We start from the raw sequence: 14048 nt of genomic DNA on the forward strand, positions 1-14048 counted from the left end.
ATTATTCTGAGAACATTATTTTGTCTTGTGTATAATGTCGTGCTCATTTGTGCTATTCCCCCAGTGATAAGAAATTGGTCTCAATTATCTACTTTGCCTAATTGTTGAGAATGGCCACTTGCATGTTGGGTTCATGTGCTATTATCTAACAGGTCATTTGAGATTAATCTTGAAGGTATGCATCCTGAAGCTAATAAAATTCAAAAGCACAATAATAAATCTTTCTAACAGTATCTTTTTAGGAGTATGGTAAAAAATGCAAAGGAACATAACATTATTAACCAGAAAGCCTAATATTTTGTAATCCAATGTTATAAAATACTATAAAGGCAAATCAACATAAACTACAGTGATGGGCATTTATACACACGTTTTCTCTATTTGGCTGCTCTATGAGAACTGAATTTTTCTGCCACATACATTCTGCCACAAGATTAACTACAAGTTTGAGATGATTAACAAGTAGCAGTATACATGCCATGAGCCGGTTACAGATACATTTATCACAGCAAATTTTTCAGAAGAGAAAACTGCAGAAAAATTCAGTTCAACAGAGTATAGCATAGTGAAGCAAACATTATATCTTATGCTAACGTGTGGTAGTTTGGCTAGAAATAAGTGACTGGTGATCAAATCACCTATTCAAAATGCTTCACTTGAAGGTAAACATTTGATCGTTTATAAATATGCAATGTAATTATATCCCAGATGCATATAAGGTACATTATTAAATGCATTTTATTTAGTAACTTTCGTCCTGCATTTCGGCACAAACTGAATTGTCCAAATAATAAAATCACACATAAAATCACATAAAATTATGGAATTCAGTTATGGAGGCTATTCCACAAATTTCATGCATGCAGGTAATTAATGTTGATCCTCTGAGGATCAGAGGTGATGCAACAGCAATAGCATTAGCATTTACATTTCTGTACCACTTCATACTCAATGTGGTCTCTAAGCAGTAAGCTAATTGCCCCCCAACAAGGTGGGTACTAATGCAAGGCTGAGGCCACTTAGATACTAGATGAAGGTGTCAGTTCAGGAAAAGTATGAGATTTTTAGATGTAGAGAAAGCTCAAATAAAAAAGTCATGTTGTCCCTCCATCCCTGAAAACAGCTCAGTGAATAATAAACATATTCAGTGGCTAATGTATACTCAGTGTCTGGGACAGGGCCATGGTTGATTGGCAGCAAAGCCTGACAAAGTTACTTTTTAGACAGATTTTCCCTTGGATCTACTCTAAAGCAGCTCTTGGATGTGGAGATCAAGGTGCAGCAACACATGGTGTTGGTTGGAGCCCTGAAAATTAATCATGTACCAAGGCAGCTAGGTAAACATTTGATCATTTTTAAATATGCAGTGTAATTACAGTATATCCCAGATGCATATAAGGTACATATGAAGCACGTGTACACTGAAAAGAAATCTCTATTACTATAGCTGAAATTTTCTTGGGACATAAACACCATTGTTCAGGAAGTTGGACTCTCTCGGGGGTTATGTAAATACTGTCCCCTTCCTCACTTTTGACTTGGTGGTACAGAGCTAATAAACTATTGTGCAACATGTGAACATAAGGTTCTGTTGCACACTGTGCAATTTGTTGCACAACAGTGGAATTTATGATAACTACACTGACATATATTACACTGTGCTGAAAAGGGTATAGGCACTTGGTCCATTTATATTAGATCTGATCCTAACCAACAGTGATGACCTGTTTAATTGGGTGGAAGTGACCATGTTTTCCTGGAATGTGTTATATAGTGGAAAAGGGAAGCCAAGCAGAGTCAGACACACTTTCTAAATTCCAGTAAGAAAGCTGATTTCAGTAAGTGTAGGAAATACTGGGAGCAATCCTGAGGTTGGAAATACTAGAGAAGGAGAGGGGGGTTTGTCTCGTCTCATGGGAGTTTCTTAAGAGTGAGATACAGTACTGAAGGCACAGTTTCAAACAGTTCCCATGAGGGGTGTCTATAAAGAAATCAGGATGGATGTCTAAAGCATTTTAAAATGAGTTAAGCTTTAAAAGGGACATGTACAAGATATGGAAAAGATGTAGGAGGATCACCAAAAAGGAATTCAAGCAAATAGCCAGCATGTGTGCAGAATGAGCTCAGGCTTGCTAAAGAGGCTCAAAATAATGAAAAAGGTTAATTATGTCCATAGCAAAAGGAAAAACAAAGAAATTGCAGGGCCACTGTGTGGGGAAGATGGTGCCTTCAAGGACTGGATGGTCCTTGTGGTCTCTTCTCACTGTGATTCTATGATATACATTTAATGTTTCAGATCTAGGTGTATTTGCTCAGGGGTAAGTCACACTGTGTCCAGATACACTTACTACTAGCCTTATACCAAAATCCTTGCACAAAAGTAAATCTGTGCTCAATGGGTTTACTCGCTCATGTGTACAGAGTTTACTTCATGACTTGGCAACAGAGAGAATAGCATAGAATAAATAAATGTAGGATCCAGTCCTATACATGCTTTCCTCAGATTACCCAACATTGAAAAAAACATCCCAAAATTTAAGTAGTCACGTCCTGTACATGATTGTGCTGTTGGATCCCCCGGTTTCTCAACAGCCACATTTATTTATTTTTATGGTGCTTTTCTCTTCAAAAAGGGACCCAAGGTGGTTCACAAGATAATAACACTTTAAGACCAATTAAAATAACCTAGTTAAAACAATATAAAATTAAGATTAAAAACATGCAAAAATTAAAAAACAATCATAAACATAATCCAGTAGTTGCCTATATCCTACTGGATATGAATATCTATATACATGTTCCCACTGTGTGTGCGTATGTGTGTGCGTATTATAGACACAGTATACACATACATACACACACAGTTTGAGTACATCCTATTAAAGACTAGCACATACATTCTGAATATCTGTAAGTATACACAAATAAAGCACACACATACAGTTGGCCCTCTTTATCCATGGATTCAAGCATCCAGAGCTTGAAAATATTCCAGAAAAAGTATAAATTCCAAATAGCAAATCTTGATTTTGCCATTTTGTATACGGGACACAATTTTACTATACCATTCAATTTAATAAGACTTGAGCATCCATGGATTTTGGTATCCATGGGCGGGAGGGGGGGGTCATGGAACCAAACCCCAGCAGATAACAAGGGTCCACTGTAATTGTCATCAATTCAGTCCAAAAAAAGGTTGCCGTAGTGGTTTTGAAAGTCCAGAAATACCAGTAAGGCAGGCTTACATTCTAGAAGGAACATAAAAGTGTCTCACAAGAAGGAAGGTAGAACAAAACTTCAATATCATAAACCTTAAACTTGGGCTTCAGACATCAACATCTCCCACATTCTTCCTGAAAGAATGACCTTAGTGGACACACTGCACCAAGAATGAGAAATAGGGCAAACTTGGGGATTACTCCTTAGTAAGAATATTCTTATAAAGAACAGATGGTATGAGAACACCAGACACAAAAAGAAAAGGAATGGGAAGAAGGGGGAGAGAAGTAAACTGGGCCACCCTTTCTTTCTTTTTTAGCTAGGAAGGTTTTGCAACCAGCTGGAAGGGAAACAGTTCAAAGAAATTAGAAGCAAATAGATGTCAGGACCTCAGCAGATGGAAGGCCAACCAACTTCTCTGCCTTCTCTGCAGCAGCCAAAGGGAAGGTGGGGGAAAAGATTCCTTCAGCCTGCTTTGCAGCAAAAATAATGAAATGGCCTGACTAGAGGACGGGGAGGTGGTTGTTGCTGTTGTTGTTGCTGTTATTACATCCTTTCCATATAGCACCCAGAATCCCCCAGCCAGTAATGACTAGGCAATGAGTAGCTTTCACAAGTTCTGGGTCTGACTCCCTTTCTCTCCACTTGAATGGTTTATTTCATTTATATTTTTGATTTGGTTTAAATAATACTCCAGTATAACAAACAGAAAGGTCTAGGAAAAAATGTTTACAGAGTAAAACATAAAAATAGTTTTAATGTCTAAAATATTCTGATTATGCAGTGACAAACTTCTAAAATGCATTAAAAGTAAAAAGTATCAAAACATTCAAACGCATTTCAACAAAAGTCTTCCTCAGTGGTAAAGGAAAGCTGTAGTAGCAGCAAAACAATTGTCCTAGATGCTCAAACAAATTGCAAGGATACAGAATTATTATAAACCTGATCTATCCTGCTTACATTTACTGGATGACTCTTTGGCAATAAGATAATGGTTTTGCTGCTACTGCAGCTTTCCTTTCTTTTTCTTTTTAACTTTTAATGCATTTTGGAAGTTTAGATACTTCTTGTCTTTAATGCATTTTTGTAGTGTACTGCACTGTTTATACACTGCTTATTTTGATGTAAGGGAATGTTTTGTCATTGCATCATCAGAATATGTTAGACATTAGAACTATATGTTTTTGTTTTTGGTTTAGGCTAACACTTTGTTGTCTTAAATAATACTCCCCCCTCCCCCCCCCCCTCCGTTCTGCAACCTGGTTTGCCCTAAAAGCAGTCAAAACAAAACAAAAAGGTTCCTATCTCTAGACCAGGAGTGTATTCTCACTGCCCAATTATAGCAGTTTGAACCCACCCCAGGTTTGTACCTTGGTAAGTCAGTTTGGTCAAGATAAGAAGTGCTAAAACCCTGACCAAACTACAGACCCTGGCACTCCACAGGACAGAGCCAAAGGGGTATTAAAGTGCTATAAGGGTGTAGCAGTGGTTTGAGCATTGGACTAGGACACAATGAGTGAGCAAGCACTAATGACAACTTCGTCTGCCTTTACTGAAACCACCATCCCAAATATGTTTCAGTTTCTGATTTGGGGGTCTCTGGTCACCCAGTGAAGCCACACGACAACAACAACAACAACAACAAGGGATGCTGTGTAGAGATACACCCCTGTCTTAAGGATGTTACAAGACCTCTCTACACACTGATTCTAAGAACCAACATGGCTATATGTTTGAATTCTGCAGTTCCCAGGATTCCCTGCCACTGATCCAGGGCAGGGAAAGCAGCCCCAAACTGGGTTATCTCTGCAGTGTGGACCAAGTGCCTGTTGGGCGTCCAGAAAGAGGACCTTTTCCTCCTTGTCTTCTGGGAAACAGTAGAGTCGGGGCAGGGAACGGCCTTTTTGGGTGATGGTTGTTGGTGTCCAACTGGATTGCAGTATTTGCTCAGTGAGGATGGGCCTTAAAGAACGCCCTTCGTTGTCCTGAGGGAAGGGAAGCAGCTGCCGAGTCTCCTCAGCCGGGCTCCATGGCAAGGCAGCGGGAGACACGGAAGGCAAGGGCAGTCCTGGCCCAGAGGAACCCTTGGGAAGGCTTCCCTATGAGGAGATACAGGAGGATATTGGCCCAGAGAGGCTCCTAGGGCAACACTTGTCCATAGGGAGCCATTGGGGAATCTGTGTATGAAGGGAAACACCGGAGAAGGCTTATCCATAGAGCATCACAGCAGACTATTTGCCCCAGGAGCCCTCCTCGCCCAGAAGGGAACACGGCCCAGTCTCCCCTCGTGCTTCCCTGTCTCCCGTCTTTCCTGGCTGTGGCCAAGCGCGGCCCTCCGGCCTCCCTCCCTCCTTCCTTCCTTCCCTCCTCCTCCGTCGTGGCTGCTGCTGGCGTCAGCGAGGGCCGCCATATTGACGGAGAGGCGCCTCCTCCTCCTCCTCCTCCGCCTGGATTACTCGGCGGAGGGCTCCGGGCCGGGCCTCGAGAGGAGAGGCGAGGCGAGGCGGAAGGGCCGGGGGTCGGGAGGGTCTCGGCCTCCTCCTTCTCCTCCGCCATGACTTCTCTCACGCAGCGCAACTCGGGCCTGGTCCAGCGCCGCACCGAAGCCTCCCGCAGCGCCGACAAGGCCGGGAATGGCGCCGGAGGAGGCGGCGGAGGCGGCGGCAGCGGCGGCGAGGAAGAGGGCCGGAGGGAGGCCCCCGGCGACGAGGAGAAGGGCGACTCCAAGGAGACGCGGCTCACCCTGATGGAGGAGGTGCTGCTCCTGGGCCTCAAGGACCGAGAGGTAAGGAGGCCGAGGAGGAGGAGGAGGAGGAGGAGGAGGGCGGGAGGCTGCCTGGGGGGAGCGGGGCTGGAGGGCCAGGGCTCGGGGCTCTGTCTTCGGGAGGAGGCCTGGCTGCGACCCCGAAGAGAGAGAGGCCTTGCTCTTGAGGCCCAGAGAGAGCGACTGGCCCAAGGCAGGGCGACCGGATAGGCCCCCAAGGCAAGAGGGGAAGGGAGGCACGAGGGCAGCCAGGCTCCGAAGGGAGGCCATTCCGAGCGGCCTCCGGGGCAGAAGGCCCAAGGGAGGAGGCCCCCTCCAGCCTCCTGGCCCTAGCCCTTGAGGCTGCCCCCGCTTGGCCACGGGATCCAGGGCTGGAGAAGGGGGTTTGGGTTAGTCCTTGCCCTTCTCCCGAGGAAGATGGCTTTCCTTCATGTTTCCCCCATTCCTATTCCATTCCTCGATAAAAAACGGTGTTGGCATCTACAACAATAGAATGAGAGGAAGGAGGAGGAGGGAGAAATAGGCCCTGCTACTCCTCCTCCTCCTCCTCCCTGCTCCTACTCCTCAAAGACCTCTTACTCCCCGAGGGAAAGAAGCCCACTGCTTCACTCCTCCTCAGCCTCAGGAGGCAGTGGCGACCCCTTCTGGATAAGTCGGGACTGAAGAAGGCGTTTTGATGGAGGGCGTTTGGGAGCCCCTTCCTCCCGGGCAAGAGGCTGAAAGGCAGGGAAAGCAGGACACCCGGCCACCGATTGTGAGGCAAAAGCAGGCCCTGTCTCTGTGGGCTTTGGGAGGAAGGGTTTGTGGCAGCGCGCAGAGGAGGGGCCTCCCCAGGCTTTGTAGGCTGCCATGCCTTCCCCTGAGGCTGAGAGAGAGTGACTCACCCAAAGGCACGGGGGGTTTCTGTGGCCAAGTGGAATCCAAACACTCATCTCTTACTCCAACGCTCAAACCATTACTACACACTTACAACGCTTTAATACCACTTTAAAGGCCGCTTTGGCTCTGTCTTGTGGGATGCTGGGGTCTGTAGTTTGCTGAGGGTTTCAGAAGTCTGTTCTCTTGACCAAATGGAGGCTGCTGTGCCTCACTTCATGAGAAGAAGGGGCCATGAGAAAAGTCACGAATGCTAGCAAATAGTGATGTTCTGCGCCTTCAAGTTCTTTCCTAAGGCCAACATATCATCACAGGGTTTTCTTGGCTAGGTTTCTTCAGAAGGGGTTTGCCATTGTCTGAAGCTGAGAGAGTGTGACTTGCCTAAGGTAACCAAGCGGGTTTCATAGCGGAGCTGGAAACCGAATCCTGGTCTCCAGAGCTGTAGTTCGATGCTCAAACCTCTTTGCCACATTGGCTCTCATACTGTTTTATAGCTTTTAAGTGTTTTTAATGTGTTTCTGTCTTTTTTTAAACTGTATTTTATGCTTTTAATGAGTGGTCTGTTATAATACTGTAATAATGTAATTCTGATTTAATGCTCACTTTTGTATGTTTTTAATTGTACTCTTCTTTTCAATGGTAAACCTCTCTGAGTCCCAATTTTGCGATGATGATAATAATAATGATAATAATAATATGATAATAATATAATAATATGATAATAATAATAATAATAATAATACAGGTTTAATGTGCACTGTAGAAATAATGCAGTTTGAAACTGCTCTAAATGCAGTGACTCTATGCTATAGGATTGTGGGAATTGTGGATTTGTAACTCTTTTGCTCAGTCAGATAGCTTTCTTTTTCTCTCTCCCTCTCTCTCTCCCCATGCGCTCTCTCTTAAGGTGCATCCACACTACAAAAATAAAGTAGTCTGACACCACTAACTGCCATGACTCTGGCCTAATCTGCATTGTAGAAATAATGCAGTTTGTTACCGCTCTTCATGGCTGTGGCTCAATGCTGTGGTATTCTGGGATTTGTAGTTGGTAGGGGAACCAGAGCTCTCTGATGGAAAGGCTAAATATCCCTCAAAACTGCAAACCCCAGCATTCTGTAGCATTGCGCCATGGCAATTAAAGTGGTGTCAGACTGCTTTATTTTTGCAGTGTGGATGCACCTGAAAAGGGAGTGTGTGGGGGAGAAAGAAAGAAAGTAGTTCGAAGGGGCAAAAGAGTTAAGTTGATGGATGGGATGGGGGTGAGAGATCCCACCTAATGAAGGTCTTTGAGGGGAAAGGTAGGCGGTGGGATGGGAGTCCTTTTCCATAGGTCTTCCCAATGACCAAGGAACTTTGGGGAAATAATCATGATAATAACACAGTTGCTGTTATCCTGTTCCTCATGGTACTCCTTCTCTCTGCAGAGTATGTTATGGCATGTGTACATTAAGAGATGAGTTTAGGCATTCGTCCTGAATGTTAAGATGTTTATTTTAGGACTGGGTAGAACATAAAAAGATCAGACGGACTGTCTCTTTTAGTCCAACCTTCTGTTTGCACAGTGACTACCAGTTGTCCATAGAAAGCTTTACAACTGAGCCCCTATTGTCTTGTTTTCTCCAGCAACTGATATACAGAGACATCCTGCCTCTGATGCTAGAAGTAGTGCATAGCTATCTTGTTCTTGTTGTGTGCCTTCAAGTCATTTCTGACTTGTCATTGGATTTCTGTAATGCGCTCTACATGGGGCAACCCTTGTACCAAACCCGGAAGGTTCAATTAGTGCAGAACATGGCTGCCAGATTGGTCGCTGGATGTTCCAGGGCAGACCACATAACACCTATCTTGAAAGATCTCCACTGGCTACCTATTCGCTTCCGGGCCCAATACAAGGTGTTGGTAATTACAGTACCTATAAAGTCCTAAATGGCTTGGGCCCAGGGTACTTGGAGGACCGGCTCTCCCCATATAATCCACCCGCACACTCAGGTCAGCCGGGAAGAATTTGTTGAAGGTCCCAAATGCACAATATGCGGTGACCTCGCAAAGGGCCTTTTCCATCTCGGCCCCAAAAATGTGGAACAACCTTCCCGACGAGCTCCGTTCCACCAGCTCCCTGGACCTTTTCAGAAAGAACCTTAAGACCTTTTTCTTTCACCAAGCTTTCCCCCCATGAGATGTGATATTATGCCCTCTTCCCCTATTGTGTAACAATTTTCGCAATGTTTTTGGATCAATTCAACCAAGCTGGCTGTGTAATAGTTTTTAATATGATATTTTTTACATTGTTTTTATTGATATGTATGTATTTTTATGTTGAATTTTAATCTGTATGCTGCTTTGATCATCGCGGAAAAGCGGGATAGAAATAAATCTATTATTATTATTATTAACGGTGACGCTAAGGTGAACCTGTCATGGGGTTTTCTTGGCAAATTTCTTCAGAAGGGGTTTGCTGTTGCTGTCCTCTGAGGGTGAGAGAGAGAGTCTAACTTGCCCAATGGTCACTTGTTGGGTTTCACGGCTGAGCAGGGAATCAAAAAATGCACCTGAGGAAGTAGACTTAAGTCTATGAAAGCTCATGCTGCCAATTTCTTTCTTTCAGTTAGTCTCAAAGGTGCTGCAAGATCTCTACATACCTGGGCTTCAGAGTCACAGTCCAACACTCAGACCAGTATGCCACACTGGCATTTTGACTAGTAGCCATTCATTACCCTGCAACCGTCACCATGTCTTAGAGTCATAGAGTTGGGAGAGGCCCAAAGGGTCATCCAGTCCAACCCCTGCCATGCAGGAAGACACAGTCAAATCACTCGCGACAGATAGCCATCCAGCCTCTGTTTAAAAACCTCTAAAGAAGGAGACAAGTGTGTCTCACTGTCAAACATCTCTTGTGACAGTAAACTCCACAGTTTGATTATGTGTTGTGTGAAGAAATACTTTCTTTTACCTGTCCTGAATCCAAGGAAGTTACGTTTCAGTAGGAGAGCTGGATTCTAGTATTTTGAGACAGAGGGAAAAGCTCTTTTTCTGCATTCCTCACACCATGAATAATTTTATAAACCCTTGGTTGAACTATGTTATAAGCTAAAGAGTCCCCAAAATTATAATCTCTTCTCATAGTGCAATTTCTGTGGTCCTTCAGACATTTTGGTTGCTTTTTCTTTAGCTTTTTGAACTTCACAATTTAGTTTATAGATGCAGTTATAAGGACTCTACACAATATTCTAGATGTGGTTGGACTATAAGGTATATGGTGTTGTCAGTTTTAATTTGAATTCTTTTTCTAAAGGTTACCAACATGAATTCTCTCTCTCTCTCTCTCTCTCTCTCTCTGGCACTAGCAGTGTCATTGAACTTCATTGAACTTTACCATAATCCTTTTTTGCTCAGTCAGTGCCAACTCAGGTTCCATCAATATATATGTGAAGTTGGGATTATTTTGCTCTGATATTTGCTACTTTATGCTTGCCTACAATGAATATAAATTGCCATTTTACTGCCCATATTCCCAGTTTAGAGAGATCCTGTTGGAGTGTTTTGCCTTCGGTTTCAACTCCAGATTGTTTATGAACATATATAAAACTCTTCAGTTAAATGTATCTAAAATTGAGAAAGCTGGTAATCTGAGAAGGGGTGTAAAAGTGTTTAGGGAACATTGTTTTATTGTAGAAAATTGTGAAAATTGGTTGCGATGAAGTTTTTTGGCCTTTAAGAGAGACAGGAGAAGAGAAACAGCAAATTTACGAATCTCTCAGAGAACAGTTTAGTTTAATGTTCTTGAGAATAGGGTTCCTTGTGGGTGTATTTTTATAAACTGGCAGCTGGTTATATATTGTGTAAATGCCAATTTAAGTTAAGGTCTGATACAGTTATGCTAGCGCAGTTGATGTGTTGCATTATAAATTCTTCCATCAATACATAAATGTCATGTTCCAGCTCTTATTTGCTGATGCAACAACGGTCTAAAACACACTTCAGAAATAATCTAGTTTGAGACCACTTCTACATTTGCTGGCGTTAGGGGCACAAGACCCTCATGAAAGTGGAAAAACCACAAATACAAAACCATTTTTTAACCTCCAAGAACACCTCTTTAGGAATCTCTAGGTCCTCCAGCACAACTCTGTGGTCAGCGTCTGGCAGAAATTGGCTACACAGTGATACTGGAGGACCTAAAATGCCTAGAGGAGTGTTCTCTGTAAGAATAGCTAGGTCCTCCAGCACGATTCTATGGTCAACCTTTGGCAGAAGTTAACAAAACAGAGTTGTGCTGGAGAACCTAGAGAATCTAAAGATTCCTAGAGAGAATATAATAATCAAACCAGCAAAAGTGAAATCTGCAAACGTGGAGGGCTTACAGTAAACAAATTGCAGAAGGGAATTGGTTGGTTCATGACATCTCATTATACAAGCCAAGCGCTATTTCAAGCAAGATAGTAATTTTAGAATATTTAGATAGTGACAATATCAAGTGTTACCAGTTGCAAAGAAATCTTTGAAAACTACAGATTAATAAAATAAGAGAGGTCTAGATGATATTTAAAGCTGGCTGAGGAAGGGGATGTTTTGTAAAACAAATATGTAAAAATTCTAACTGTGTGGAGCAAGGATAATTTGCCTTTTTAAATGATAGTTGGCTTCAATTATGTACTGTATTAGCATGAGCACATTTGAGATGTCTGGCAGCTGCATGCCTGTTTGTTTTAAATACCTTGGAGTTTTAAAAGGGCAGTTGGGGGAGTTTCTCAGCACCCCCCTGGTTTATTTTATGATTGCAGGACACTTAATTTCAAAACCAGCCCCTGCTTCTATAGCAATCCTGGAGGACAATAGTGTTGCAAAATTGCCCTAACAGCACCTAGACTAGAGGATCCAAACGGTCTTTCAAATTTAGCTTTTATGAATAAGGGAGTAGATTGGAGACCTCATACAGCCTGTACTCAGCCACCCCAGCTTAAATCAAGTGGAACATGTTCAGATGCGCAGCCAACCCCTTTTTTGTACTGTTTCCTAATCTTGAGAATCTTCTCCTACTTAAAACTCAGCCATTGTGAGTTATATTTTTCTTGATTTTCAGACTTCTTGTAAAACTAGGATTTGTCTAATAATGGGACAAATCTCTAATGGGATCTCTGCAGTAGTTCCTTTAAATTTACAATGTATCCTATAAAGAAAATTTGAAAGTAATAGATAAGAAAATGCTATAACATTGTAAAGTGTAACTAATAAAGAATGTAATTTTAAACTTTTATTTTAAGAATAACATTCTTGCAAACAAGCCTGTAAAATGCAGGCTAGGCAACGTAACTGTTACATGGATTTGTAATTGGTTGACTGGCCGAACCCAAAGGGTGGTCAACAATGGCTCCTTTTCATTCTGGAGAGAAGTGACCAGTGGGGTCCCACAGGGCTCTGTCCTGGGCACAGTGCTATTCAACATCTTTATCAATGACTTGGAGGACAGAATTGGGGGTATACTTATCAAATTTGCAGATGACACCAAACTAGGAGGAATAGCTAATACTCCAGGGGACAGGATCAAATTTCAGAATGACCTTAATAGATTAGAAAGCTGGGCCAAAGCTAACAAAATGAATTTCAACACGGAGAAATGTAAAGTACTGCACTTAGGGCGGAGAAATGGAATGAACAGATATAGGATGGGTTACACCTGGCTGAATGAGACTACATGTGAAAGGGATCTAGGAGTCCAAGTAGACCACAAGTTGAACATGAGTCAACAAGGCCAATGCAATTTTAGGCTGCATCAATAGAACTATAGTGTCTAGATGAAGAGAAGTAATAGTGCCACTCTATTCTGCTTTGCTCAGGCCCCACCTGGAATATTGTGTCCAGTTCTGGGCACCACAATTCAAAAAGGACATTGAGAAACTGGAGCGTGTCCAAAGGAGGGCGACTACAATGGGGTCTGGAAACCATGCCCTATGAGGAACGACTTAGGGAGCTGGGGATGTTTAGCCTGGGGAAAAGAAGGTTAAGAGGTGCTATGATAGCCCTTTTTAAATATTTGAAGGGATGTCATATTCAGGAGGGAGCAAGCTTGTTTTCTGCTGCTCCAGAGTCTAGGATCTGGAGCAGTGGATGCAAGCTACAGGATAAGAGATTCCACCTCAACATTAGGAGGAACCTCCTGACATTAAGGGCTGTTCAACAGTGGAACAAACTCCCTCGGAGTGTAGTGGAGTCTCCTTCCTTAGAGGTCTTTAAGCAGAGGCTGGATGGCCATCTGTCGGGGATGCTTTGATTTAGATTTCCTGCATGGCAGGCAGTTGGACTGGATGGCCCTTGTGGTCTCTTCCAACTCTATGATTCTATGATTCTGGATTTCAAAATAAGCAATAATGACAGCTTCAGCCTTCAAAGTACTGTTTGTTCTGATGTGTACCAGATAATATTACAGTGGACCGTTGTTATACGCTAGGGTTTGTTCCAAGATCCCCCGTGTATAACAAAATCTGTGTATGCTCAAGTCCCATTAAATATAATGACATAGCAAAATGGTGTCCCTTATAAAAAATGGAAAATGAAGGTAAATTTATACTTTTTTTGAACATTTTCAAACCGTGTATGCTTGAATCCGTGTTTAAAAAATCCATGTATAAGAAGGGCCGACTGTAGTTAGCCCTGTGTAAGCTTTTTCCTATACTAATACAAGCATTTTTCTTCTTTTCTATTGAAAGTCTATTTTTCCTATAATTCCTCATTATTTACTTGCATAATATCTTGACAATGCAAATATGCAAGTTCAGTACAGTCTGCTTAAGGCACCCATTTCTAGAAGGGCAACTGTGTAAATCATTTCCTACAAATACAATAGTGTGTATTTTGTGGGAAGGTTTTGGGCTACGTGGCCAAGTCCTGAAAGAGTTTATTTTTGACGTTTCATCAGCAGCTGTGGGTGGCATCTTCTCTGAAGATGCCAGCCACACAGATGCTGGTGAAAGGTCAGAAATAAACTCTTCTAGAACACAGCCACATAGCCTGAAAAACCCACAAAAAGAACATGGATGCTTCCTGTGAAAGCCTTCAAGGATAGTGTGTCTTATTAGGGCATAAACCTTAATGGATTACAGCACATTTCATGAAATAATGAAGCTGAAATCCATGAAAACTTAGGTTGTAATAAAATAAGTTCCTATTTAAGACTACCTCAAAGCAGCCA

The 14048-nt window shown here is 42.6% G+C and overlaps 1 protein-coding gene across 1 annotated transcript in view; it reads left to right on the forward strand.

Moving 5' to 3' along the window:
- The first annotated feature begins 5242 nt into the window (after positions 1 to 5242).
- Positions 5243 to 14048, forward strand: part of GOLPH3 (golgi phosphoprotein 3) — a 42829-nt gene continuing 34023 nt past the window's right edge. Inside the window, exon 1 of the mRNA XM_089496923.1 lies at positions 5243 to 6004. Coding sequence (XP_089353049.1) covers positions 5774 to 6004 — 231 coding nt within the window. The 5' untranslated portion in view covers positions 5243 to 5773. The remainder of the gene's footprint in view (positions 6005 to 14048) is intronic.

The sequence above is a fragment of the Sceloporus occidentalis genome, unplaced genomic scaffold (assembly GCF_023333645.1).
Source record: "Sceloporus occidentalis isolate IW3139 unplaced genomic scaffold, rSceOcc1.0.p SCAF_1, whole genome shotgun sequence".
Classification (NCBI taxonomy): domain Eukaryota; kingdom Metazoa; phylum Chordata; class Lepidosauria; order Squamata; family Phrynosomatidae; genus Sceloporus; species Sceloporus occidentalis.